At 51.5% G+C, this 26,089-nt stretch overlaps 1 protein-coding gene across 1 annotated transcript in view; it reads left to right on the top strand.

Annotated features, from left to right (window-relative positions):
• Positions 1-26,089, top strand: part of GRIK3 (glutamate ionotropic receptor kainate type subunit 3) — a 203,585-nt gene that overhangs the window by 127,900 nt on the left and 49,596 nt on the right. The window contains exons 3-6 of the mRNA XM_040974418.1: positions 7,364-7,621; positions 13,522-13,703; positions 15,798-15,851; positions 25,630-25,803. Coding sequence (XP_040830352.1) covers positions 7,364-7,621; positions 13,522-13,703; positions 15,798-15,851; positions 25,630-25,803 — 668 coding nt within the window. The remainder of the gene's footprint in view (positions 1-7,363; positions 7,622-13,521; positions 13,704-15,797; positions 15,852-25,629; positions 25,804-26,089) is intronic.

The raw sequence follows: 26,089 nt of genomic DNA, 5'->3' as shown, positions 1-26,089 counted from the left end.
CATGCTAGTGGTTTCTGTTGTGGATACTTTGTTGCGGTTTTCTATTGTCTTGCCCTGATAACTAGCAATATTGAGCACATTTTCTCATGCTAATAGGTCATTTGAATCTTTTCTTTCTTGGAGAGCCCTTTTGAGCCTTTACACCATTTTTCTTTTTAATGAGTTGCTTGTCACTTCCTTTTTTATTAACAGAAGTTCTCTACGTATTCTGGGTAAGAGTCCTTTGATGCATGTGAGTGAGGAGTTCTCAGAATGTTCACAACAGATGGGTATTATGACCAAACCATACTTGGATTTCAAAACAATTTTTTGCACCAAAATAAATGCCTTAGTTCCATTTTTTCATGAACTCTTAAAGGACTTGTAAGGGGCGGGTATTACCCATTGCATATGGGCTTGCCTTCACTGTTCCGTAGTATCTCATTCAATTATTTGAGAGACAGAGACAACGAGCATGTATCTACTTGTTTATCTACCTGTCACTAGAATGTGACAGGTAGAGCTGTGCTGGAGCAAGAGCTAAGAACTGGGAACTCAACCCAGGTCTTCCACAAGGGTGGCAGCAATCCCAGCTCTTGAGCCATCACTCACTGCAGGACGCTGGACTCAGCGGCTGCAGGTGGGGTTAAACCCACACACTTTGATGTGAAGCCTGGGTACCTTAAACTGGCTTCCCACACACTAGGACAAACACCTGACTATCATTTGAAGATCAGATTCCTGGATTAAAAGATGTCCAATTTGTCAATGTTTCCCATTATGGTTACCGTCTTTTGTGTTCTGCTTAAGCAGTCTTTGTCCTAAGGTCAGGCGTGTGTCTCCCTTGCTCTCTTCCAGAAGATGTTTGATTCATCTTCCAGAGTTACCTGGATAATCTGTTTAAAATTGATTTTTTGAGTATGGTGGGAGGTCGGCGTTGAGGTTTACTTTTTTCTGTACATTGATGGTGGGTTCAGAAACTTCAACTTCTTGGGAAAACTGCCTCTACAAAGTTCTTGTATCTCCTAAAGCTCATCAGAAAGAAATCAGGAGCCTGTCAGTAGGTGAATGGACACACTGGGATATAAGTATGCAACGAGATTTTAATAAGCAATAAGAACAAATTTTTTTCAACACACACATTAAGGATGTACCGCACAGACAAAATGTTGACGGAAATGTTAGTGGTCACCTCTGGGAGAGGCAGTGATGTGCAGTAGACACTGACTGGAAGGCGCAAGAGAAAACTTTTGAAAGTGGAAGTGTTTTTACATTTTGACAAGGTGGTACGTGATAGGCATGCACATGATGTATGGGGGCAGCAACATCTCAAACTTTCCTTTTTTGAAATAAAGCCTTTTTTTCTTATTTGAAGATCAGAGAGATGAGACAAAGAGAAAGAGCTTCCACTTACTGGTTCACTCCCCAAATGGCTGCAGTAGCCGAAGCTGGGAGCCAGGAGTTTCTTCCAGGTCTCCCATGTGCCTGCAGGGGCCCAAGGACATGGGCAATCTTTCGTGCTTTCCCAGGCATGTTGACAGGGAACCAGATTGAAAGAGGAGCAGCCAGGACACAAACTGGCACCCATATGGCACTCTGGCTCTGTAGGTTATCTTGCTATGACACAGTGCTAGCTTGAACATCTCAAATTTTCTGTAAGTTCATGTGTTTGAAGGTGAACACACTTTACTATTGCTGTGTTATGAATCAATAATAGTAATAATAATAATAATAAACTAAGTGATTCATCCTGCCTCAGCCTGTTCCTCTGATAACTCGCCTAAGATAGGCGACATCTCTCTGCTGGTTTTAGAAGCACTAGTCTGACCTCAGATGTGTTTCTGCTGTTGGCTTGTCTCTTACTTTCCCATGCTGTACCTTCCATCCCTTGAGGGGAAAAGGAGAGGGCTGTGTTCTCATGGACTTGACTCCTGTTTTGATTTTTGGATTTTTGAACTAGGTTTCTTAGGAACTTCATTAGGACTCTTCCAGAGGGGGCAGATTTGGACCTACTTCTGATTCATCCACCCTGTAGTTCGTTTTCCCCAGACAGAGGTTCTCATCATTGCTCCCTCCCCCACCAGCTGGACCAGGGTCCCTCGCGAGACAAGGGGACACAGAGGCACAGTGCCTGGCACTGCCTGCTCTGGTTCCCTCTGTGTGAGCCCCAGGAAGCCTTTCCCTATTAAAAAATGACTTTCCCTCGTTGTCTTTATTTTTAAATGTGTTGTGGAAAATCAAAAGATGAGTGACTGCCAGGGAGGGCCCGAGCCAGCAGCCCGGAGAGCGTCTGTGTTTTCTTCCAGGCCTGACCAACGCGAGCCTGGAATCGACCCAGCACTCCCCAGGCTCTTCTACCTCCACTTATTCTCTGGGCTGCTCAGTTCCTTTTAAGACACAAATTGATTGGGATAATTTTTGTTCTAACTACAATTGCCATTGGAGGCGGGTGGGAATGCATTCGGACTGCGGCCTCCTGCAATGACGGTGAGCCATTGAGTTACTGTAAAATGACCAGAAAATGGATTCAAAATTGAAGGTACAAATAATGTAATTACTGCAGTGTGTGCTCAGGGCTGCTGGGACAAGGATTGGCTGCTACCCTGGAAACAGCTGGGGGCAAGGCTGCTGCTATGACTGCTACTGTCACCCCTGCCCTGGTCCCTTGAGGCAAAGTGGTCTTCTTCCAAATTGGAAAGGCCCTATAAAATCGAAGGAACCCAGAGGGAACAGGAAAAAGGATGTGGAGAGATCACGAAGTGGGTAAAGAGAAACAGGTAAAGCTACCTCCTGCTTCCCCAAAATGAGGCCTCGTTATGGTGCCTGGGCAGAATGAAATACAATGTGTCTGTCACCATCATCAACATCATCTCACTCTGTCACTACTTTAAAAATTATTTTTATTCGAAAGGCAACGTTACAGAGAGAAGGAGAGGTAGGAAGAGATCTTGTATCCAGTGGTTCACTCCCCAGATGGCCACAATGGCCAGAGCTGGGTTGATCTGAAGCCAGGAGCTGGAAACTTCTTCAGGTGTGCTGTGTGGGTACAGGGGCTTAAGGACTTGGAACCTTCTGCTGCTGCTTTCCTAAGACATAAGCAGGGATTTGGATCAGAAGTGGAACAGCCGGGACATGAACCAGCACTCCTATAAGCATGCTAGCTCCACAGGCAGAGGCTTGGCTTGACCTGCCATGGCATCAGCCCCTCTTTGTCATTTTCATTACACTAGTACCCCAGCACTGCCGTTCCACCATCACCTTCATCACCTCTACTCTTAACAGTTATCAGTGCTTCCCTCACCAGCCTCACCCCTACCCCCACTGTGATCATCCCCAACGCCACCGTGACAGTGACACCTTCACCAATCTCAGTGACACCCATGTTGTCATCATCTTTCCTGCTGTCATCACCACTGTTGCTGTCACAGCCTTCACTTCCTCATCGCCAGCAGCAACACCACCACTCTGCCTCTCCTCCCGACAGCACCTTTGTTCTCACCTCTTCTCTCAACAATGCTTCTATCATTCTCATCACCGTTGCTGTGGCTCCAACCCCCTGCTGTAGACACCATATCAGCAATGGCATCAATTTCACCCTGACCAACCTGTGATCATAATCAGCAGCCTCGCAGTGTGATCTGCACCATCACAATTACTATTGCAGTCACCTTCATCACTGTCCTCACAATCCGTGTCAAAATCAAAGTCACTTCCCTCAAGATCACTCTTAACATCATCTTAACATCATTACTCTGCTCTGTCTAGCAGGATGTCTGCATCTTGGACCTGGTGGGGAGGGGATGAGTGCAGTGAGTGGAGCCTGACTTGAGAGCTTTGGAAGCTGCGTGGAGGTAACGTGATGCAATAGCATTTGCCTGCTTGCTTTGTGGCATAGACGACCAAAGCAGGAAACTCAAGGGGCAGATCCTTGGAAGTGATGTTGGGAAGAATGAGACATCCAAGCCGTCTACATAAAGGTCCTAGCCTAGAGACAGGAAGAATTCATAGGACAAAAACCAGAGATGTGACGAGATGGCTAGAAGGTTCGAAACAGGTTTAGGAGACAGAACATCAGAGAAACCCACAGACTTTATAGGGTGCTCACAACCTCAGCCTTGGCAAAAGGGAGTGTCCAGACCTTGGTGGCTGTCATTGTCACCAAATCCTCTAGGTTAGTATTTAGCCGCCGTGGCCACAGGATGACTAGCAAGTGACCCCTTGCTTCAGATGACAGAGTGATTGACACAAATACTTAACAGACCTACACAGCCACAGAAGGTTGCATGGCCATGGAGGGGACAGGGCAGGGTGAAACTTCATCAGGGTCAGGGCACTGAGAAGGAGGACTGTCCCTACATGTGACAGTTCACCAACAAACTCTTGAGCTCCTATGTCCAAAACATTCCTTTTCCTTTAGGTTTGTCTCCTGCACACACTCACACAGGGCGCTTCCCAAAGTATGTTGGCTCCTAGGTGGCAAGAGCAGGGACAAAACTGTGCTTTTCCCTAACATGAACTCACATCTCAACACCCCAGGAGCACGAGGAAGACATTTTGTGTGACAATGCATACCTTCTTTTGAACTTGACATTGGCTGTGTGGAATCCCAGGTTACACAAAACATGGTCATGGCCATGCTGCTGTTCTGTCCCATGTTCCAGATAGTTCCAGAAGACTTGTGACAAAAGCCAGCTACCACTGCATCTGCATTGCTGTAGTTTTCATCTTGGCCATTCTCTGATATCCTTCAGGACCCAGATCACTGGGAACATAAATCCTTTACAGAGTATCTCCCATTTCCAGGAGACAATGAGGCTAGTGGATATTAGCCAAGAGGAAAAAAGTTCAAGGCCAGTCACTCTGGATCAGCCATGGCACCTTAAGCCCAGTCAAGCATGACTGTCTTCCAGGACCTCTCTTTTTTGGGGGGGCGGGGGGAGAAGGGGAGGTGTCCCTTCTCTCTGGTTTGCCTCTCTTCAAGACCAGTCAGTGGGGCTAAAGAGACCCTCCCTCCAGGAGCCTGAGCCCTTCCTTTCAGCTTTGCTCTAAGTATCTAGAACTCTGAGCTCCTTACCCAGTTGGCCGTGAGAGCCTGGCCAGGGCCTGGGTCTGTCCTACAGAAGGAGAGCTCTCCTTCCAGAATGCACACTTTCAGACTTTTGGACTGGCCATGCTCAGACATAAGGGTTCGGTGTCCACCTAGAAGATGCCAGGGCCCTGACATGCTGGGTGGAGTCAGTGGTACAAGGCATGCAGAGGGCTGGAGCCTCCTTTGCCCACATCACTGTATATAGAAGACTTCCAGCCTCACCTGACTCCCCTGCTCTTGGGAAGGTCCATTTGCCAAGACAGGAAAAAGGCTATATTTTATATTTTATTTCCCAGTTTATTAGCTTGACCTCAGTTTTGAAGGTTTAAATGTTTAGCCACATGTGAACCCCTCTTTGTACTCTGCCCCTGTCAGGCCATGTCCCATTGGAGGTTATTCCCAGAGGCCTTGGGGCAAACCAGAACATGCCATTCTCTGGGATCAGCCAGAATGTGTCGGAATTCATTGCATGTTCATGTTTGGGTACCCAGTTCTGGCTCCTCCTGTGTGTATCAGAGTCGTGTGTGTGTGTGTGTGTGTGTGTGTGTGCATGTGTAAACTCAGGCTGGTGAGTTTGCTGATGCTGTATTGATGTTGAGTGTGGGCTCTTTTGCTTGCGAATGGCAGAAAACCAAACCCTAAATGGCTCAAGTGAAATAAAACAGATTGATTCACTTGACCAGTGCCCAGATGATGTGATTAGACTCCTCCTACTCTCTTGGCCCCGGACACATGAGGTGCTTCCTGCAGGAGCACTGTTACTACAACACCAGCTCTTAAGCTCCCTCTCTCAGCTGTGAGGTTTCATGGTTTCCCATTGGTTCACGTGACAAGACTGGAAAAAGGGGGAGGTGAGAGAGCAGCTGGTGTCAAAGAAGTCACATGCTCCACTCCTGTGGGTGGAGTGGGGAGGAGGTGTGGCTTCATGAAAAAGTATAGACAGTTGCCGGAAGAAACATCATAGGTTCCTGTAGGACCCCAGAATGATCCTAAGAGGTATCCCTTTTTCTGGGTCTCCTGTTCCAGGAACGCCGATAGCCCTGTGCCTGCTTTGCTCTACTGAGGCCACTGATGTTTGATGCTGCTGGGAGCGTGACTCCTCCAAGGGCACGATTCAGCATCGGTCAGTCAATAGTCAGGTGCAGCAGACAAAACAGACCAGGCCTTTGCCTTTTGGGAGTGGTAGAACAAAGTCAGCAAATGAAGAAGACAGGAATAAAGGAATAGAAGGAGTGAGAGGGAAGCTTAAGCCGGCAGGACAGAAATGGGGTGGTGATGACCTCCCTACTGGGACCACAGAAGAAATGATGGTGTTGGTTACAGGGGAGGGAAAGAAATGCAAAGAGTTGGGTCCTGCTCTGCCCCTGCAAGGACCTTGACCTGGATGCTGAGTGAGGCAGCAGCCATGGGGCAACTGAGTGCCATAACCTACCTTACAGTGAGAAAGGCCGCTGAGTGCAGCATGGACAACGGGAATGTCCAAGACAAGAGGAAAGAATGTTCATTTCTCAGTTTGTTAGCTTGACCTTGACTTTCAAAGTTTAAATATTTAGCCACTCATGATCCTTCCTTTGTACTCTGGCCCTGAGCCCTACAGAGGACACTTCTGTTGTAACTGAATGAAAGATGATGCTGGCTTGGACCACAGCGGTGAGTGTGGTGGCCATGGCAAGAGGTGGTCAGATCGCCATCTGTTCTGAAGCCAAGACAACAGGGACTATTGATGGACTGGGCTGTGGGCTGCAAGCTGTGAGGGAGGGAGCTGAACCCGGACAAAACAATGGAATATATGAAAAGGCTTGGGACCAGACAGCTGTTATCTACTGAATCATGGGAGTTTGGAAGGAGACAGGGAGGCTGGTCTGAATGTCTTGGGTCTGGAATGCAACTTTGATACCCCAGGGGCCATGCTGAGTGATAAGCAAGACATATAAGTCAGGTTTGCCTGAACACGGTTGGAGAGGCACCAGCCAGTAAATGTTCCCTTTTTCTTTATCAAGTTCCGCCCACGACAGGATCTGGCCCAGGGCCTGGATGCTACTGATGATGTCAAAGGTGATTGTCATTTCAGTGTCATGAGTGCATCTTGGACCAGCCACTGGGCTCCAGTCTTGCCTCCAGAATCTTATCCAAACCCTAGAGGTCCAGGCTGTTGAAACTCCCTTTCCAGATGAGGGCTTGTGAGTTGGGCTGTCAGTTCTGCCTGCTGTTTTCCCCAGGAGTTTAAGAGATAAGCATTCCTCCCCTGTTTGCAGACCCCCAGCACTGACCAGTGTCACCCTTCCTCTGTTGCAGCCTGTGACCAGCTGGCACTGGGCGTGGTGGCAATCTTCGGGCCTTCCCAGGGCTCCTGCACCAACGCCGTCCAGTCCATCTGCAATGCCCTGGAGGTGCCCCACATTCAGCTGCGCTGGAAACACCATCCACTGGACAACAAGGACACCTTCTATGTGAACCTCTACCCTGACTACGCCTCTCTCAGCCATGCCATCCTCGACCTGGTCCAGTACCTCAAGTGGCGGTCAGCCACTGTGGTCTATGATGACAGTACAGGTGGGTAGCTGGGCCCAAGCTAGTTCTTTAAATCACTCCTGCCTACCCGGCATGCACAAGTGGTCCAGTGAAGCCTGATTTGATGCCATGTGAGCTACACACTAACCCCACAAATGATAACTTAGAAACAGGCAACAGGCTCAGCAGGGGAACCTGTCCTGCCCGCCATTCCCCAGCCAGTAAGCCACAGAGCTACCATGCAACTGCAGGCCTAGATGAGCCCCAGGCCCATGCTCAGAACCCACACAGAGCTGTTGCTTCTACACCGCTTTTTTCAAAGACTCAAGTCCCAAGATATTTCTTAGCGCAGCCTCTTCAGAGAGAGTGACCTTGGCAAGTCACTTAACCCATCTGGCCTTGCTCTGCACGTGTGTCAAGAGCTGTACATCCAGCCTCGAAAGAGCCCTCCAGCCCTTGGCTGCCTGTGAAGCAGCGGCATCCCTTGATTACCTCCTAATAGGGAGTGGGAGTAGGAGGGAGAGGATCCCTTGGGAAAGGCGCCGGCCAGCAAGCTGTTTATTTATCTCAGAGTCTGCTAGCACCTGAGAGTTCCAGCTGTACCCCAAGCATCAGGTAGCAGATCTTGCTGAGCAAGAGCCCCCCACCCCCTGCATACACACTCCTGCTTAGGGCCCCCTGGCTCTAGGATTCTGCCATTAAGAGGCACTCCCTGCCCAGCTCCAGGCCATTTCCCCAGCTACTGTAGCTCGTGGGATGTGCCACTCTAAATGCTTGCCACCTCTACTTCCATACAAGGATCTTTCTGTGCCTCTAGGTTTTAGCACAAAGCCTGCTGCAGAGAAGATGGTTGAACTGAATTGGATTGGATTAGATGGTGTTGCACCAAATTGAAAATCCAGCTGAATTAAACTCTAGCCATTGCAAGAAGGAGTGGAAGGGTGAAGTCATGTAGACATTGTTTCTGTCTTTCTCTGAAGCATCTATTTTATTACAGGGAATAGACTGACCACCCAGAGGTCCCCCACCATTCCCGACCCTGGAGCTAAGAATCCAGGGTTGGGCAGGGATAGGCAGAGCTGGAACCTTTGGGAGAAGGAACTCCACAACCCCAGTTAGTCTGAGCTGACTTTGTAGAGTAGGAGAGAGATGAGCTGGACAGGGAAGACATGGCAGGTACAGGGACTAGCATACGGACAAAATCCGGGAGATAATGAGTATGTGTGGCCATCTCCTAACTGTGCAGCCTGGAGAAGGGAGAGGATCCAAGCAGTCAGGGTGGGAGGGAAAAGTGAGATAAATGGGGTGGGGTCCTGCTGTTCTAAGTCTCTGAGTTCAGACTCTACCCGGGGAGCAGCCAAGCCCCCCCCCCAAGAGGTGTCGAGTGCAGGGAATGATAGAGCAGAGCTCAGGGCAATGGCATGGAGAGTCAGGCCCAGGGAGTGCTGCCGGGGAGAGTGGGAGCTCCAGCATGGAGGTCCAGACTGGAACAAAGGGAGCTGGAGGGAATGGGGTACTTGGAGGAGAACTCGAGACCAAGGCAGACGGGAAGAAATGACTGTAAACAGGGTGCTGTTGACAATGTCACAGGAGTGTCCCAGGTACAGAGCAGTCTGCCCTGCTATGATAGGGCCACCAGGATGGGTGGGATGGGAGAGGGGATACTCTGCAAAGAAGATTCTGGCATCGCAGTGGACGCTGTGGTAGTAACTTGTACTGAGTGGGTGCTGAGGTCTGGAGCTTTCTCTCCCATGTGACCCTAGCAGGTCTTGTCCCTGTCTCCTGGTTCTTGGCACCAATGGGCTGGAATTACCAGTGACCTCACAGCCCAGTAATGTGTCCAACCACTCAGAGGATGACAGGATAACATCTTTGTGTCACCACCCTTTCCAATGCCCAATGCACCCTGCCCTGCAGTATTTAATATTCTGATTTTCATCCAACATAGTTTTTCAAAAGTTTTTTAAAAATTGCACTTGACACATAATAACTGTACTTCCCACTTGATGTTTCAATTCAGCTCAACCCAGTCCAATTCAGTTCAGTTCAACAACATTTAAAAACATAGAGGAATCAATTGGGGGGCGGGTTTGGGCACAAAAGATGATGGGTACGAGGGACTCAGGGTCAGAAGCGGATCAACAAGAGTAGGAGAGTTGGTGAAAAAGGCAATTTAAAAGACAAGTTGGCTGGGGTGCAAAAATATTTTAAATCTATGCAAGTTTTTTTTTCATAATTTGCACTCTCTACTGATTGAGGACTCTCTCATCTGACATTGAAAAGGAGTAATGAGAAGCAAGAGAAGGGTACCCAGAATCAGGATCTTTCAAGAGGCAGGAGGATCGGTGCATCCCCAAACCCGCTACCAGACAGGAATGGGTTTGCCAGTGTCTGGCTCCTACCAGTTATGAATTATCTCCTGGGACAGGCACAGTGCCACTCATGCAGAATCATAGTTCTTTTAGCAAGCAGTATTGCAGCAAACTTCCCCTAAAATTCAGTGACTCGAAGTTTAAAAACATGAGGTCATTATAGGGTTAGGAGACTTCTAGGCTTGGCTCAGTAGATTTTCTGATCTCAGCAGAATCCCTCCCCCATCTGGGGCTCAGCTGGCTGTCGGCTGGTCTAGGATGACCTTGACTGGGGTGACAGGCGTAGCCCAGCTGTCCCCTACATGCTCTGCCTCCCCTATCAGGCTCACCACAGTGGCAGAAATATGAGAGGACAACCCAAGATGCTATGTCGTTTCAAAAGTCTGCCTGTGCTGCTCATGTCCCACAAGTGAGCACAAAGCCACTGCAAAGGCAGATGGCCAAGACTGTGGATGCAGGGATGGATGAAGAATTGTGGTTTGTCTTTCCCCACCCCCTGGGGAAGGACTATTGAGGAGGCAAGTGATGTTTGCACTGTCAACCTTGCACCAACCAAACTCAGCTCTGGTTCAGGGTGAGAGGAAGGAAGGGGGTTAGAGGAAATGAGGGTGATGAAGGTCCTGAGCCCAGAGAACCAAAGTAGAGTCTCTCATTTTGATCCCATTGTCAGCATGCAGCAAAGAGAGTCACTTAATGTGAGCCAGCCTCGGTTTCTTGATCCTTCTCCCCGGGACGGAAATCTCCTTTCTGCCTGCCTTCTAGGATTGGGTGATAGTTAAATAGGGTAATGAATGCTGAAGTGCTTCGTAAGTGAAAAGCATGATTCCAACAGCCATGATTCACTGCAGATATTTTGAGCAAGCCTGATTAGGGAAGCAGTCGGGAAGGAAGGTGCGTCTCCAGCAGCCGAGAGTCCTGTGGTGGCGTGGGCTGTGGGCAGCCCCTGCTCTCCTTGGGGAACACGCTGATGGGAAGGAGGTCTGACATGTGCTGCTGGCGAATGTGGGTCACCATGCATTACACGGACCGTTGTACTTGGCTGACAAGAAGGCCCTGGTGGCCTCTGCTCCAGCATCCAGCCCATCCCTATCCTCGGGTCCCACGTCCCTGAGGCTCACGTGCTTGCTGAGGCTGCACGAGAGTGTAAAAGCCAAGCAAGTGGCAGTAAACTGTTCCCTCTGGGCCTTGCAGGGTGACAGGTGTGAAAGGGCAGCCACATTCCCACCAAGGCGAGATTTTCTGGATCCGCAGGGAGGGAGAGTGGTGCAGGTATGTGTCTGGTCTGTGGGTAGCTTGTGGCCTGGCCTTTTTTTCCTATGGCCCACCAAATCTGCTGGTAGAAGGCACCGCATCACCTGTTGGATCAAGAACCTTATCCGTACCCAGGTTCCTGCTTGCAGACTGTCCCGAGGGCAGGGGTTCCTGAAGGCCCTGCTGGAGCCCGTGTGTGAGCCTGTGGGGAGGCTAGGGCTGCAGACAGATGGCAACAATAGACTCCCGGCAGATTATTTTCTTGATGCCCAGACCCCAGAAATAGACATTAAGAGCTGTTCAGACCCTAGAGCATGTTGTGGAAACTGAGACTCCTGAAAGGTACCCCAAGTGGACTGGGTAGCGGGGAACGCTGTCCTGAAAGGGAGTGCTGGAACAGTTGATGGCAAGCTTCAGCCCAGTGCAAAATCTCAGTTTAAAAAAAAAAAAATGTTTTGACTGATTCTACTGGAAAATTTAGGTTGTGTTCATTTCAGGCGCTGTTTGATCCAGAGGCCCAAATGCATGTCACCAGGGCCTATTTTCTCTCTATTTGACCTTTCTCACTTTTGCCCCATGGGAATCTTCTCCCCTAAACTCACATTCTCCCTGCTTGAAGTTTCAGGGGAGAAAATGGGGGTGTTTCCAAGGTCAGGAGCTCTTATGCTAGGCCCAGCCGCTTCCACATTTCCATCTCTGAGTCAGCCAGTGCACCTGCTTTAGTCAGTGTACCTGCTTTTGGAGGATGTGCTGATAGGCCTGGCTATGGCCACAGACTTTGTCCCTCAGGCTAGGGATGGAACACCCTGTCAAGTTACAGATTAAGAGTTGGGAGGGGTTGAGCCCAGCACAATAGCCTAGAGGCTAAAGTCCTCACCTTGAATGTGCCTGGATCCCATATGGACTTCCATTCATATCTGAGCAGCCCTGCTTCCCATCCAGCTCCCTGCTTGTGGCCTGGGAAAGCAGTTGAGGACGGCCCAAAGCCTTAGGACCCTGCACCCACATGGGAGACCTGGAGGAAGCTCTGGGCTCCTGGCTTCAGATGGGCTCAGTTCCAGCCATTCGGCTGCTTGAGGAGTGAGCCTAAGATGGAAGGTCTTCCTCTCTGTCTCTCTTCCTCTCTTTTTATCTGCCTTTCCAATAAAAATAAATAAATCTTTTTTTAAAAAAAAGAGTGGGAAGGGATGTTAGGAAATAAGTACAACTGGTCAGGTGGTGTGGAAGGGGGCTGCAGGGCTGCAGGAAGGGCACTTGCTCAGAAGGTAGGGGCCAGGCAGGGGAAGAGTGGGACCTGTGGGGACCTGGCCGTGTGCTGGCTCAGCCCCTCCTGCCAGGGCATGGGGAGCAGCAAGCAGAGAGGAGTCAGCAAGAATGGACCTCGAAAGAAGGACAGAAAGGAACTTAATTAGACCTAAGCAAGCCATTTGTCTCCAGGAAGTGACATTCAGTTTTCCCTGGAAGTCCCCAGATTAAGTGGTTTCTCAAAATGCCAAGGTGGAGGATGGATTTTTGCAGTGTGGGGAGCAAAACACAATCGGTCGATCCAATTATGGAAATGCTTGTGGAGTTCCATCCAGTGGCCAGGCTCTGTGCTTGGGGCCGTGGGGACCCAGCAGCCCCGTATCACAAGTGGAGGCCAGGGGAGGCTGGCACTGGGGACGGGGCTGCTGAACTAGAGAGTGAAGGACTGTTTCCCTTGGAGGGAAACAGCAGTAAAGAAAGGCTTCATGAGGAGGTGGCTGCATGAATGGCAGAATCATACATTGCAGGTTACTGTGACAGCCAGTCTCTGGGGAGGGCACCCAGTGGTTGGACCGCTGGAACTACTTTCTGTTCCCATGCCCTAAGAAGCAGGTTTGTCACAGATGTCTAGGGAAGTGACATCCCACGTCTCACAGTGTTGGGAGTGGGAGAGGAGGATGGTAGCCTCCACTTTAGGCTCTGTTAACTCTGGGTTAGACAAGCAAGTGGATCTGATTCTACGTATATGTGTACATGGGTGTGACAGGGCTTCATCTACACACACACCCATACACACACCAGCTTATAAGCCCATGTCAACAGGCGTGTGCTTGGAACGTGTGTCTCTGTGTGTGTACACAGCCAGCCCTAAACCTGTGTGTGTGTGCAGGCATGGCCCAGTTGTGTGTAAATACATGCCTTCATGTGTACGTGCCTGTCTCTGGATACATGCAGCTTGTGGACCACGTGTCAGCATCCCTGTGTACTCACACCTGTGGCCACAGGCACGTGTGTGTTGCAGCTGTGAATATATGCATGTACACTTTGTGTCTTTTGTGCCCACGGTTCCTTTAGGGCTCATCCGGCTGCAGGAGCTCATCATGGCACCGTCAAGATACAACATCCGCCTGAAGATCCGCCAGCTGCCCATCGACTCGGACGACTCGCGGCCCCTGCTCAAGGAGATGAAGCGTGGCCGGGAGTTCCGTATCATCTTCGACTGCAGCCACACCATGGCGGTGCAGATCCTCAAGCAGGTGTGTGTGGCCACCAGCTGGAGCTGGGTCTACCTGCCATACCCCAACTCTCCTTCCCCAGACATACAGGGTCTCCCAAAAGTTCATGGAAAATGTGGATCATGAAAAGACAAGTTTCCAAATGGTATCTTTTCATTCTACTTTTCCAAGAGCCTTTTGAAGCACCCTCAGATAGAAGTGGTGGCAACCAGGTAGCCTTCGACTCGTCGCTCTCTCCCTCTCCAGCTGTGTGACCTTGGGTATCCCTGTGCCTCTCTGAGCCAGGGGCTCGCCAGCAGCAAAATGGATGCAGCAGCCTTCACACTCACGACTGGGCTGGGGAACACGAGGAGTGTGATGTACCCCTGCCCAGCCTGCTCACAGGATGCTGGATAAATGCCAGCTTGTGCTTCAGTGCTGTGCAAGGGTGGAGCCCCCAAAGGGAAGCACAGAGGGGTCTCAGATTTCTGAGGGCAATTCCCAGAATGCCTCCCAGCCTCTCCCAATGACCAAGTCCCCCACTACCTGAGGCACTAGTGTTGCTGTCTTACTATGGAGAGGTGCCCTCCACCATCTCCTCAGCTCTGCAGCCACAGTTGGGAAGAACAGCCAGGGCTCCTGGGGGGCAGGGGACTGCACTCCTGAAAGCTCAGGGGACAGCCTGGAAGTGGGACAAGCCACCTGCAGAAATAACAATAACTCTTCCTGCCTTCCAGTGCTGCCATTGAAAACAACAACGGTAGAGCAGCGCTGTGTGTGTAAAAGGCAATGAAGTGGTTCCAGGAAGTGTCTCTGGTGATGAGAGGGGGCTTATGCACAGGGCATTGGGAGGTGCAGGTGCAGAAAGGGCACCCAAGGGTGCAGGGGAGAGGTGCTAAGCCTTGGAAAACTCTCCCATCTCTCACTTGGTCCCACAGGAGTGTCAGCCAAACAGCAGCCTGCGTCCCCTACCACCTGCACACCCCCCAACACACCTGCTCCTTCTGTCTGTGGATGGGGTTAAACCCCCTCCATCCCGTGCAGCCACGCAGACTGCAGCAAGATGACCAAAGCTGAGAGCTTTGTTTCAGGGCCCCACACTCGGCCAACATTGGGCATAGTCAGCCTGCAAGTTATCCTCGATGCAGTCTTTTGCCCCACCCCTACTCCCACCCCACCTTACCCAATGCTCCCTACGTGATTCCGTCTAATATAGCATGGCCGCAGTGGTAAGCACAGCCTCTGGTTGGCCGGCCAACTGAATCTCAAGGGGAAAGTCACAAGCCCAAGGTCATCCAGTCAGGAATGTTTACCTAGGACCCTGTGAGTTTAAATCTTCTGGAATGAAAGTGAGGATTCCTCACCCCTCTGCACCAGGGTTTGAATGCAGGGAGAATTTCCCCTGTGGACCTCCAGGAGCCTGCAATGTGTGGAGGGGACCGTGTATGCGTCTCCCAGGCAGACACAGATGTGTGGCAGTTTCAAAGCATGTGCTGGACCTGGTGACACCCCTACCCCCACCCCTACTTCCACCCCAGGAGCACTTTGCAAGGCCAGACCTCCTAAGGAACTCTGCAGAAAATGCAGGATGGTCATTAGTATTATGGATTATTCATGTCAAGTGCATCATGCCTGTGTAACATAAACATCACAGTGGTATGAAGTCATCATCCCACAGCAACCACGTGGCCCACACAGCAGGTGTGGCTGAATATTTGGGGGGCACATCAGTGCTGGGATAGAGCCCTCACCCCTCCTTGGGCCTGGTTGGGCTATGGGCAGGGGCAGGCAGGGGTGGTGAGCATGAGGAGGAAGGATGGGCTGTCTGGAATTGGTATGGTGAGTTTGGCTGACAAGGATGCACGGCCAATAAGGTTAGCATTTCCCTGGGAGTGGCGGACCCAGTCATGCTTTGGAAAGAACAGCACCTGTACGTGTCTCTGCAGACTTGGTCTTTAGAGAGCAGAGCATGATCTTATAGTCCCCAATGTGCAAATGTTTGACTGTACACTGTGGTATGAGATGCAATGCCACCTACCTAGCAACCAGTCATTGTCACCCTGGAACGGGCTTCTGACACCTGGGGTGGTGCCGGGGGGGCTCCCTAAGGGTTGCTGACCTGCTGCTTCCCCACAGGCCATGGCCATGGGCATGATGACCGAATACTACCACTTCATCTTCACCACTCTGGTAACGTACCTCTGTGGCCCAGCTCCGGGTTGGGTCGGGTCAGGTGGAACGGGACTGTCCTGGAGGAAGCCTGGGCCAGCCTGCTGGGGACACTTGCTGCAGCCTGAGCAGATCCAGGCTGAATGCACAGCCATGATACCCAGGAAGGGTCCCCAAGGTGTTCTGGCCACGAGCCCACTTCTGAGAAGCCATGTCCAGTGATAATTGAACTCAGGAACCGGCATAGCCTCGGTGGCTTCCTTGCTGTGGGATCTGGGCTGAGTCACTTCGCTTCTCTGCCTCAGTTTTTCTACAAAAGAGCTCTCTGCCTCCTAGGAGTTTTGGAAGGACAAAGTGAGCCAGTAAGGGAAAAGGCTGGGAGTGGTGCCTACTGCTGGAAGCACTATGGAAGTATCAGCTGTCATTACTGCTACCATCTTCCATTCCAACCCCCAACCCCCATGCCCTCACGCCTGACCCAGGCCCCACACAGCAACAGGAAGTGCCACTTTGATGCATGCAACATTTACACTGAAGGCTACCCCCTCACCGTCAGCCAGGCCAGCCCACCTGCAGCCTCCAGATGGGTCCTTGTCCAAACACTGAGAACATTTAGGGCCATCAAAATCCATTAGGATAATGAGTTATGATCTGAGTTCAGCAAAACAAAGAGCTCCCCGTGCCAAAGGGGCATCAATAGCAAACCACCCTGCCTTGGAGCCAGATGCCCTCAGACCTCCTGGGGGTCCTGAGTGGACTCCAGGATGGGAGCAAGTGATGGCACTGCTACCCACCTCCCCCTGCTACTGTCTGGCCAAGCGCTGCTGCTGCTGCTGCTGCAGCCCTGCAGGCTCCTGACTGCTGTCTTTGCTTTGTGCAGCACCCAGTTCTTTTCCCTGGTACATGTACTGAGCTGAGCCTGGGGGCTCAGGGGCCCAGGACCTGGCCTTCATCTCCGTCTCCATCCCTGCACCTGGCTTCCTTTCAGATGATTTGTGCCATCATGGGCTGATCACAGACAGCCTGGGACACTGCACCAGGGAGAATCTAGGAGCTAGGGTCTGGTGGGAAGTAGGAAGTTTATCTACTGAACAGGGCTTTGAGGATCTGTAGGAGTTCAACAAGGAGGAGAGAGGAAGGGTGCTTCCATGCCAAGGGAAAAGCATAACCAAGGGACACGAGGCTTGTTCTGGCATCCGAGAGCTGCAGTGTCACCTGCTTCAACTCCACATCATGATGGTAGCTTGGAACTGGCCATGGTTGGAGCCCTGGCACCAGGAGCTGCCAAATAAGGACTCCCATTCCCACCTGTGAGCTGATCGCTAAGTGATGACCACCTCACCACTGCTGTCGCCTTCACACACCACCTGCTGCATGCTCCAGGGTGCCCCCAACTGTCTCCTCATCCAGGGCGCCCCACACTGTCTCCTCATCCAGGGCCCAGACCTGCAGGCCTGCCAGGAGCTGTGTTGGCAGAAGGTGATCCCTGAGCCTGGTAACTGACACCAAGCACCTTATCCCCTGGTCCCTGCAGGATGTGCCCCACCTATGCTTGATTCTCTGTATTGTGTAGTGTCCTGGAAAGTCTTCAGAGGCTCATGGGGAGACCCTTGGTGCCCTCCTCTCCCTCCTCTGTCTGGAGCAGGACAGAAAAACAGTTAAGGCTTGGCAAGTGGAACCAGAGCACAGCTCAGGTACCCAAGGTCATGTCCCCCACCAGGGCATCCCTCCCGATCCCATCCCAGGTTTCTAGGGGCCTGGGATTGACTTCTAGGCATGGCATGTTCAGCCAGCCCAGCCAATCGCTCAGCACGTGCTTTGTAGGATCTCATCTCACTGACCCACCTCCTTCAGTCTCCTGTGCCCTAGGAGCTGCAACAGAGCCTGGAGATCACACAGGAAGACACGAGGAAAGGATGAGGGACCTGTAGGATCAGACAGGTGCTCCAAGAGTCCTGGGGGTTGCCTACAGACTAAGCCCATCCACCCCGTGCTGCTTTGCAGCGCAGTGGAGGTGAGCCCTCCAGACAAGCACAGGGGGTCTCTGTTCTGCCCCATCATAGCTGTGCACCGAGGACTCAAGTTTCTTGTGCAGAATGGGAATAATTCTTTGGAATGTTTTCTAGGCCTCATACCCTTCACCAGGCCATTCCTGGCTGTGAGAAGCAGAACTTGCTCAAGTAGCCACAAAGCCCAAGGGGGTTCTGGGAGCAGCCATCAGAGTGCAGGGCAGATGCAGAGAAGCAGTCTGGATCCAAAGCGACTCTGGACACTCTGGGGACTGTGGTTCTGGCTTTTGCCCTGTCCTCAGAGTCTGTGATCCCTGGGGATGTCAGCATGGCCAACTGCCTGCACATGTCACATCCCATTACCCAACCCTGCCTGCCCTGCCCGCCTCAGCCCTGCTTTCCATGCAAAGCATGTGCTATCTCCCAGGTCAAGCCATGGGGAGTGCTCTCAACATGGCCACAATGGGCATTTGGAGTGGGCAGTCACTGGCCAATAAGGTCATACCTGTGCTACTGTGTTAGCATCCCTGATCCCTGATCCCTAATCACTGACATGCCTTTCCAAATGCCTGCACAGTGAGCACCTATGCACCACCAGTCAACTTGCAGACCCAGCTCCTTGGCCAGTGAACTGAGGCCTGGCCATGAGAGGAGGGGCAGAATGGGCCAGGGCACAAGACCCAGACAGCAAGCATAGGGGCTGTGGCGTTAGGAGCTTACTTTAGAGCTGGTGACACTGGGACAGGAATGGAATCTGCGTGACTGGCCCACCCATCCTCCCTGTGCTGTCCTCCCAACCTGCTTAACTCCTCTCACTTTGTTCCTGTCCCAGCTGACTCAAAGCCCAACTCCAAAGCCAGGGAGCTGGTGGAAGCCCAGAGCCCTAGGCCCTCCACTCTTAAGCTGATCCGCTTTTCAGGGCAAAACTGATTGGAGAAGGCACCACTGGAGGAGGCCCAGTCCCTCTGCATCAAAGTCATTGCCTGTTGGAATGCAACTTGCACATTCTGGAGGAAGATTACCAGCACCCAGAGCCCCCTCTGTCCCAGGCAGTAGCTTTTTCACATTCTTCGTCCATCACTGACCGATTCATTCATCCAGCAATACGTAAGAGCTCTCCCCAAAATCAAGGAAATTTTGAGTAAAAAGTTAAGTTTGTTTTGGTGCAAAAAATTTTGAAATCACAAATTATGTCTTCCACCAACTTACATATATTTGAAAGGGAGAAAGAGAGAGATGGAAGGATCAGCTATGTGAGAGTTCAGTCCTCTAAGTAGCCACAGTGGCCAGGCCTGGGCCAGGAGCCGGGAACATCATCCTAGTCTCCCACATGGGCGATAGGGACCCACGTACTTGAGCCATTGTCTGCTGCCTTCCAAATACGTTAGCAGGAAGCTGGATTGGAAGCAGAGTAGCTAGGACTCCAATCCACACTCCTGCCCTTCCAGATTGAAGATCCGTTACATAAATGTTTTCTGACTCCCAGACCCTGAACTATTATTGGCAGTTGAGTGGGAGGGGGACACAGATGAATCCCATCCAAAAGCTCATGAGCCATTTGGTTTCCTTGGTATATATAAGAACCAAGGACTATGCCCTGTTCACCTGTCTCCAGTGCCTGAATAGTATCTAGGACATCGTCGATGTGCATGAATGCCTGATCAGAGAGATGGATGAGTGAGTGAATGCAGTAAGATGCAAAGCACAAAGTGATACGAGTATCATCTGGCTATAATTGATTGAGATCATGGACTCTGGTGCCAGTGAATGTGAGCCGGACTTGGGACGCCTGACCTTCCTTGGCAGTGACTTACTCTCTCTGTCCCTGTCTGTAACAGGTGGTCTTCATAGCACCGCTTCACAGGCTGGCTAGGGAAAGCACTCAAAACATGGACACAAGTCATATCTTTAGAACAGTGCTTGGCCCTGTTGCTATGATAAGTGTTGAAAAATAAATGAACCCTGCTTATGTTTACCCACCCAAACCTCAACACCACCCCCTATCCCAGCGGTTCGACAGAAAAGTAGAAACAGTTTCAGAGAGGTCACGCAGCAGGAAAGGGGTGGAGCAGGTACCATTCCCGTTGGGTGCTCTTCAGCTCCAACTCCCTCTGCAGACACCTGTGAGTCTGGTCAGCTAACTCTGACCAGTTCATACCCCATGTGGGCCTGGCATGGCAACTGATACTCTTGGTGGGTGTGTGTAGGAGGGACTGGAGCCACCACAAACCCCAACAGTACCCACACTTCCAGGCTCGAAGCCCCCTTGCCACTGCTGCCTCCTGCTGAGGCTGGCAGGGCAGAACTCAGGCTCCCTATTGTCTGATGGGAAATTGGGCATCCAGGAAGTTATAGGCCTTGACCAGAGCTTCGTGACTCATCCATAATAGAGGCCTTGACTCCTGAGCCCTGATCTTGGCTGTAGCTGTGTCAGTCCAGCCCCCTTCCTCCCCACGCCACCGCAGAAGGTCAAGGCAGGGAGAGATAGGAAGTGGCCCTTTCAGGAAAACTCAGCCCTATAGTACAAACATTCATGAGGGACAGTACAGACACGAGGGTAGATGTCCCCAGCAGTGGCATCGGGCGTGGACAGCTTTCCCTTTAGGAAACGCATGTTTCAGGCCTTCACCAGTTTTCCAATCTGGCAGCTCCCATGCAAGAGACATTTTAATTACCCCAGCTGCCATTATCTGTGGCAGCCAGCTCTCAGCCCTTCCCAGATAACCCCGCGTTAATCAGCCCCAGCTGAGGCCCTGGTACATGTCATGTGTAGGTAAAAAGCCTGGAGGTGGGAAAAGAATTATAATAAATTAATAGATAAGCAATCACAATTAATGCCACTTCCTGGCAATAACAGTTATATCATGGGAAAGATATTTTCATCTGTCATTCCTTAAGGCGATGTTTTCCGAGCTTCAGCTTCTACCCATTCAGACCCATGGGGTACTAATGAATTAGTCTATTATGTTATTCTGAATGTTTCTAAAAGGTCCCTGGTCGATACTGAATTCAGTATGTCAACACTTGGCATCCACAATGCAACTTTTTTGCCAAGCAGCAAGGTTGTCCATAGTTCACTCTGTGCAGCACTTGGGGTCTTGGCCCAGGGCAGTTTGGGCCAACTTTTTTAAAAAATGGAACTGCACAAAGAGGGCCCTTCACCAGCCCCTCCCTCCTACTCCAGCAAACCTTCCACCTCCACCCACTACCGACTTCACGTCACAGGGCTGGACACCCTGGGCCACAGCCCTGCCAAACTCAGGGGTAACAGGAGAAAGGTCACCCCAGCACCTTCCCCACCAACGCACCCCTCTTCCAGGCTGTCACTGTCAGAGCTACACGGTGCAGCCAGAGATCTCACTGGTCCCCAACCCCTGCCCAAGCCATGGATGCCACCCCAACAGTAAGTCAGGTTTTACTCTGGTCCTGAGAGGGGGTGGTAAACTGAGTCCTGGAGGACTTGGAAAAGCCATCGTTTTGACATGGTTGAAGTCTTAGGCAGTGAGCTCTGGCTGGGCCCCATGCAGGGAAGGGATAAGGAGGGCGCCCCCTGTCGGTAGAACTCAACTTCTGCTGGGCTTCTGCAGCTCTGATCCAGCCTTGGGTTCACCACATGGCAGTACAGAATCTTAGCTCTGCAGACCCTTCACCACCAGAGGTGGCTGAGTGGCTTGTTCCTGATACTGGCTGCTCATGGGTCAGCATCCCAAGCCATTGGCCACACCATTCCGAACACCCAGCCCCAAGGAATACCCCCTCCCCAAGAGGAGTGCAATTCTGGTCTCTATGTTCCAGGTCCCGCCCAGTGCTGTGTAGGTGCCCTAGCCAGGAGCTGTGGGCTGGATGTGCCTTCTTTCCACTTTAGCGTGCAGGAACATTTGGCTCATGGACTCACTCAGATCCAAATGGCTACTTCTGATAGATCAAAAGCCCAGAGGCCCCAGCGTAAGAGCAGAAGCATGCTTGCCTCACCCAGCTGTGTGTGTGTGTGTGTGTGTGTGTGTGTGTGTGCGTGTGTGTGTGTGTGTGTGTGTGGTCAGGGGAAGCTTTCTGCGGGACGTGATATTTGGCTGAATCTTAGAGAACAGCCTCTGCCCAAGAGAGGCTGGGAAGACCGGCATTGCACCCAGGGTGTAGAAAGCTCACAAAAGGATTGGACACAGGAATGTGCGTGGCTTTCCTAGGGGAGAAGAGAGAGGAGAATGGGAAGGAAAGGAAAGCTGGAAGGCCGAGAACTTTCTAAACTTTACTAAGGAATCTGCCCTTTATCCTAAGGCTTTAGGAGTCATCCAACTATTTTAAGCAGGGAAATGACAGGGTTGGATTTGTGCTTCCGCACCATCCTGATTGCTCTGTGGGGGAGGATGCACTGTCCAGGAGCCATGAGGGGGGCTGGACAGTTAGAGCCAGAGGTGGGAGGAGTGTGCATTGCTGGGCGGGTGGAAGGGGGTGGTGGGTTGCAGAGCTACACTTGACCCCAGCAGAGCCCAGCATTAAAACCTTGAGCTGACAGCCGGTCAGCCACTCAGTCCCTTTTTCCAAGGCATGCTGGTTATGACACCCTGCCCTTTCCCTCCCCTTGCCTGCAAAGTGCAAGGTGCACAGCTGGTGCTGTGAACTATGCATCAGTATACCCCAACCTCATCTACTGCTTTCCACCAGTAGCCCCAGTGAGTCCCTGGGGTTAGCTCCAGTAGCTGAGGTCACCCAGGCAGAAAGGAAGAGCTGTGGGGCACTGAGGACTTGATCTGCACCGAGGGCCATCTTCTAGCCTGTTTCTTTCTCAGGGTGTACCATCATCATTGCCTGTTAGAAGCTAAGAGGAGCAGGTGAAACTGGAGCGAGGTATTCTAGCCTCCGGGGTCAGGGTTCTCTGGAAGGAGGGGGAGGAGAGGCCTCGTGTGGGATGCTGTCCCTCGCCCTTCCAGCTCACTCTACCCAAGCCCAGAGCCTTTTCTCTGTGTTCCCTAATCACAAGGAAGCACTTCGGCTAGCATCTTCTTAGACTGAGCCAACACTTGCCAGGCCTTACCCCAATCTCTGAATCTGAACATCTAGGTGTGGTAAGTGTGGTGCACACCTTACACACACACACACACACACACACACACACACACACACACACACACACACACACACATACACGGCCTGCCAGTTAGTCCAGCAGCTTAGCCCACATCCCATCTTATGGTACTGGGTTTGACTCCTGGCTCCAGCTCTTTAGCTTCCTAAAAGTGCAGACCCAGAGGAGAGCAGGTGAGAGCTCCAGTTGTTGGGGTCCTGCCGCACACACACAGGATCCTTGGCTTGAGTTCCTGGTTTATACATGGGGACTCTGTAAATGGATATTTTAAAATGTGTATATACCCAAAGATAAACCTGATGCAGCAGTCCCAGGACAGGGTGTTTAAGTCAAAAAGTGATGTCTTAGTGAATGTTTAACAACCCAAGAGAGGGTGGCACACAGCCCCTGATCTGTAACGCTTGACCATTTCCATGGTGTAAATGCTACTGTAACACAGGGGGCACCACATCCCACCCCAGGCAGGCTGAGCACAGGGCATACCCTCCATGTCCCATGAGATTGGGGCTCCGTGCATCTCAGTGAGAACCCCGCCTCTGCTGACACCCTGACCTCCAGCTCTCGGCCACTCCCTCCCCTAGTCCCGGCTTAGAATCAGGACTGTGTTCTTTTGGACAGACAACGATAAGACATCCTACCTGGGCTTAAGTCCACCAAGCTCTGCCCATCACCTCCACAGCACAGTCCAAAAGGTGATGTTTTGGGGGTGCAGAAAGAGCAAGAGGAGTTCCCTGCCTATTAGGAGCTTCTCAGGCACCAGGGAAAGTCAGTACACATATTCTAAGGGTCCCAGTTTTGTCATTTACCACTTTTCCTTGGGCTGACATGGAATGAAGCGAAAGTGATACCAGGAATCCCCTGTCATGGTAGTCACAGGGAGACAGGTACAGCCCAAGTGTGGGCCCACCATGTCTCCTGGCATGGAATGGAGTGACCAAGTCGTGTGTGTGTGTGTGTGTGTGTGTGTGTGTGTGTGTGTGTGTGTGTGTGTGTGTGTGTGTTTTGGGGCAGGAAGGCAGAAGACAGGCAGGGGGCAGCAGAGTGAGGGCTTCGTGCAGACCCGCACAGACAATGTGCGGGTTTCTCTATGGTGGGGCCTGAGCCAACCTAGATCATCAAAATGTGTATCTCAAAGGTCAGAGACGTGAGTCGCATGCAGATACATCACAAGTGGTGAGGATGTGCTCAGCCTGCGAGGGCAGGGGTGTGGCCAGGAATGCTGGCCTGCTAAGCACTGGAGCCACCATGTGTTTGTTCAGGGGCACTGGGGATGGGACATGGGCTAAGACAAGATGTGTTCCTGTTCCTCAAGGCTGCAAGGCCATGACCTTGGGAATCATCATTTCTACCTGACACAAATCAGCACATTCTCCTGCAGCCTGGGCCTTGCACTGGCCACTGGTAGTGAGGCCGTACCCATCCCATGCACAGCCCTAGAGAATGAAGCACTCCTGGTAGCGTTGTGCCTGTTCTGCAAAGAGCATCCCGCTCACTTCCAGCCTCATGTCCAATTTCAAGGTCATTTGGAGAAGGACAGGGATCTGCTTTGCCCCTGTGACTATCCCTGCCCTCTCTTCTCTGCCCTAGGAAACCTGGCTTCTCCCTTTAGGGCCGCTCCCTGGGTCTTCTTCCCCACTTCCCCACCCCTGTACCTCTCATCCCCTGGTAGGGGGGATGCCCTGGTCCTTAAGGTCCTTCCCCTGCAAACTGTGACCCCACCCACAGGCAGACTGGCTCCCCTGGTCCCGCTCAGCTGCTCCTCCCAGACTAAGAGCAAGGGGCCCTGCAGGGTGGGGTGAAGACAAACAAGAGGGGGGGGGGGCTCTTAAATCCTAGACAGACAAACCTGGGTTTCAACACCTTTGGGAGGAGCGGAGATGTGTAACATGGGTCTCCCTGGGAAAGGAAATATGAGGGTGCTTTGAACTGTTCCTAGGAAGTAGAATTAAAAGTTTGTTGGGGATGGTGTTGAGGCATGGCGGGTTAAGCCATACCTACAACACCAGCATCCCATATACGTGCCAGTTCAGATCCCAACTGCTCCACTCCCAATCCAGCTCCTTGCTGATTTTTACTGGGAAATCAAAATGGATGGCCCAGGTTTGGGGGCCCCTTCACCTATGTGGAACCCAGATGGAGTACTGGTTCCTGGGTTCAGTCCAGCCCAGCCCTGGCCATTGTAACCATTTGGTGTGAACTAGTGGAGGGAAGATCTCTCTCCTACCCTTTCTGGCTTTCAAATAAATAAAATAATTCTTTTAAATCAAAGGAAGTTTTAGTGAAAAATAAATTGAAGTCCATGTATATGAGATAGCTCTAAAAGCTTTATGGAAAATGCATGTTATGAAAACATTACCCATGGATTTAAATTTTTCTTTTTGCACCAAAACAAGCTTATCTTCTAATTCAATTGCCAGGAGCTTTTTGAAGTGTTCTTGCTGCGCTCCACGAGAGCCTTCCTAAGCTTCCACGATGCATGAGGCCGACGTCTTAGGTGCGCTAAGTGCGCGTTCCTGGGTCCTGTCAAACTAGTTCCCACTTTGTAGATAAAGAAACAGGCTGAGCCTCCTCCTCCTCCAGTTAGCAGGTGGGGTCCCAGTTCCCAGTGGATTCCAAGCCCAGGTTTTCTTGGGGACTGGGACCCCTGAGTGGAAAGAGGGTGCAGCAGCCCCTCCCCCTGCCTCACACACATTCCCATCTCCCCAAGGATCTGTACGCCTTGGACTTGGAACCCTACCGCTACTCGGGGGTGAACTTGACGGGCTTCCGCATCCTCAACGTAGACAACCCCCACGTCTCGGCCATCGTGGAGAAGTGGTCCATGGAGCGGCTGCAGGCAGCGCCCAGAGTGGAGTCCGGCCTGCTGGACGGGGTGATGATGGTAGGGGTGATGATGGTAGGGGTGATGGCCTTGGGCCCCCTCCTTTTTCCCTCCACCCCTTTCCCTTTCTCTCTCTTTTATTTTCTGCTTCTCTCCCTATTTCTTTTTTTCCTTCTACCACTTAAGACTCATCATGTGTCAGGCTAGGCCGTGTGGACACAAAGATAGGTCCAACTCCACCAACACGGGTGCAGGCATGTTAGCCTGCGATTATGGAGAAGGGGGGACAAAGACCAAGGACCTGGGCACAGAGGGTCTGAGGCTGTGACAGGCAGGTGTTGAAGGC

This window comes from Ochotona curzoniae, unplaced genomic scaffold (genome assembly GCF_017591425.1).
Source record: "Ochotona curzoniae isolate NIBS_2020 unplaced genomic scaffold, NIBS_Ocur_1.0 contig_2404, whole genome shotgun sequence".
Classification (NCBI taxonomy): domain Eukaryota; kingdom Metazoa; phylum Chordata; class Mammalia; order Lagomorpha; family Ochotonidae; genus Ochotona; species Ochotona curzoniae.
The sequence above is the reverse complement of the archived record's forward strand: the minus strand, read 5'-3'. Positions and strand labels throughout refer to the sequence as shown.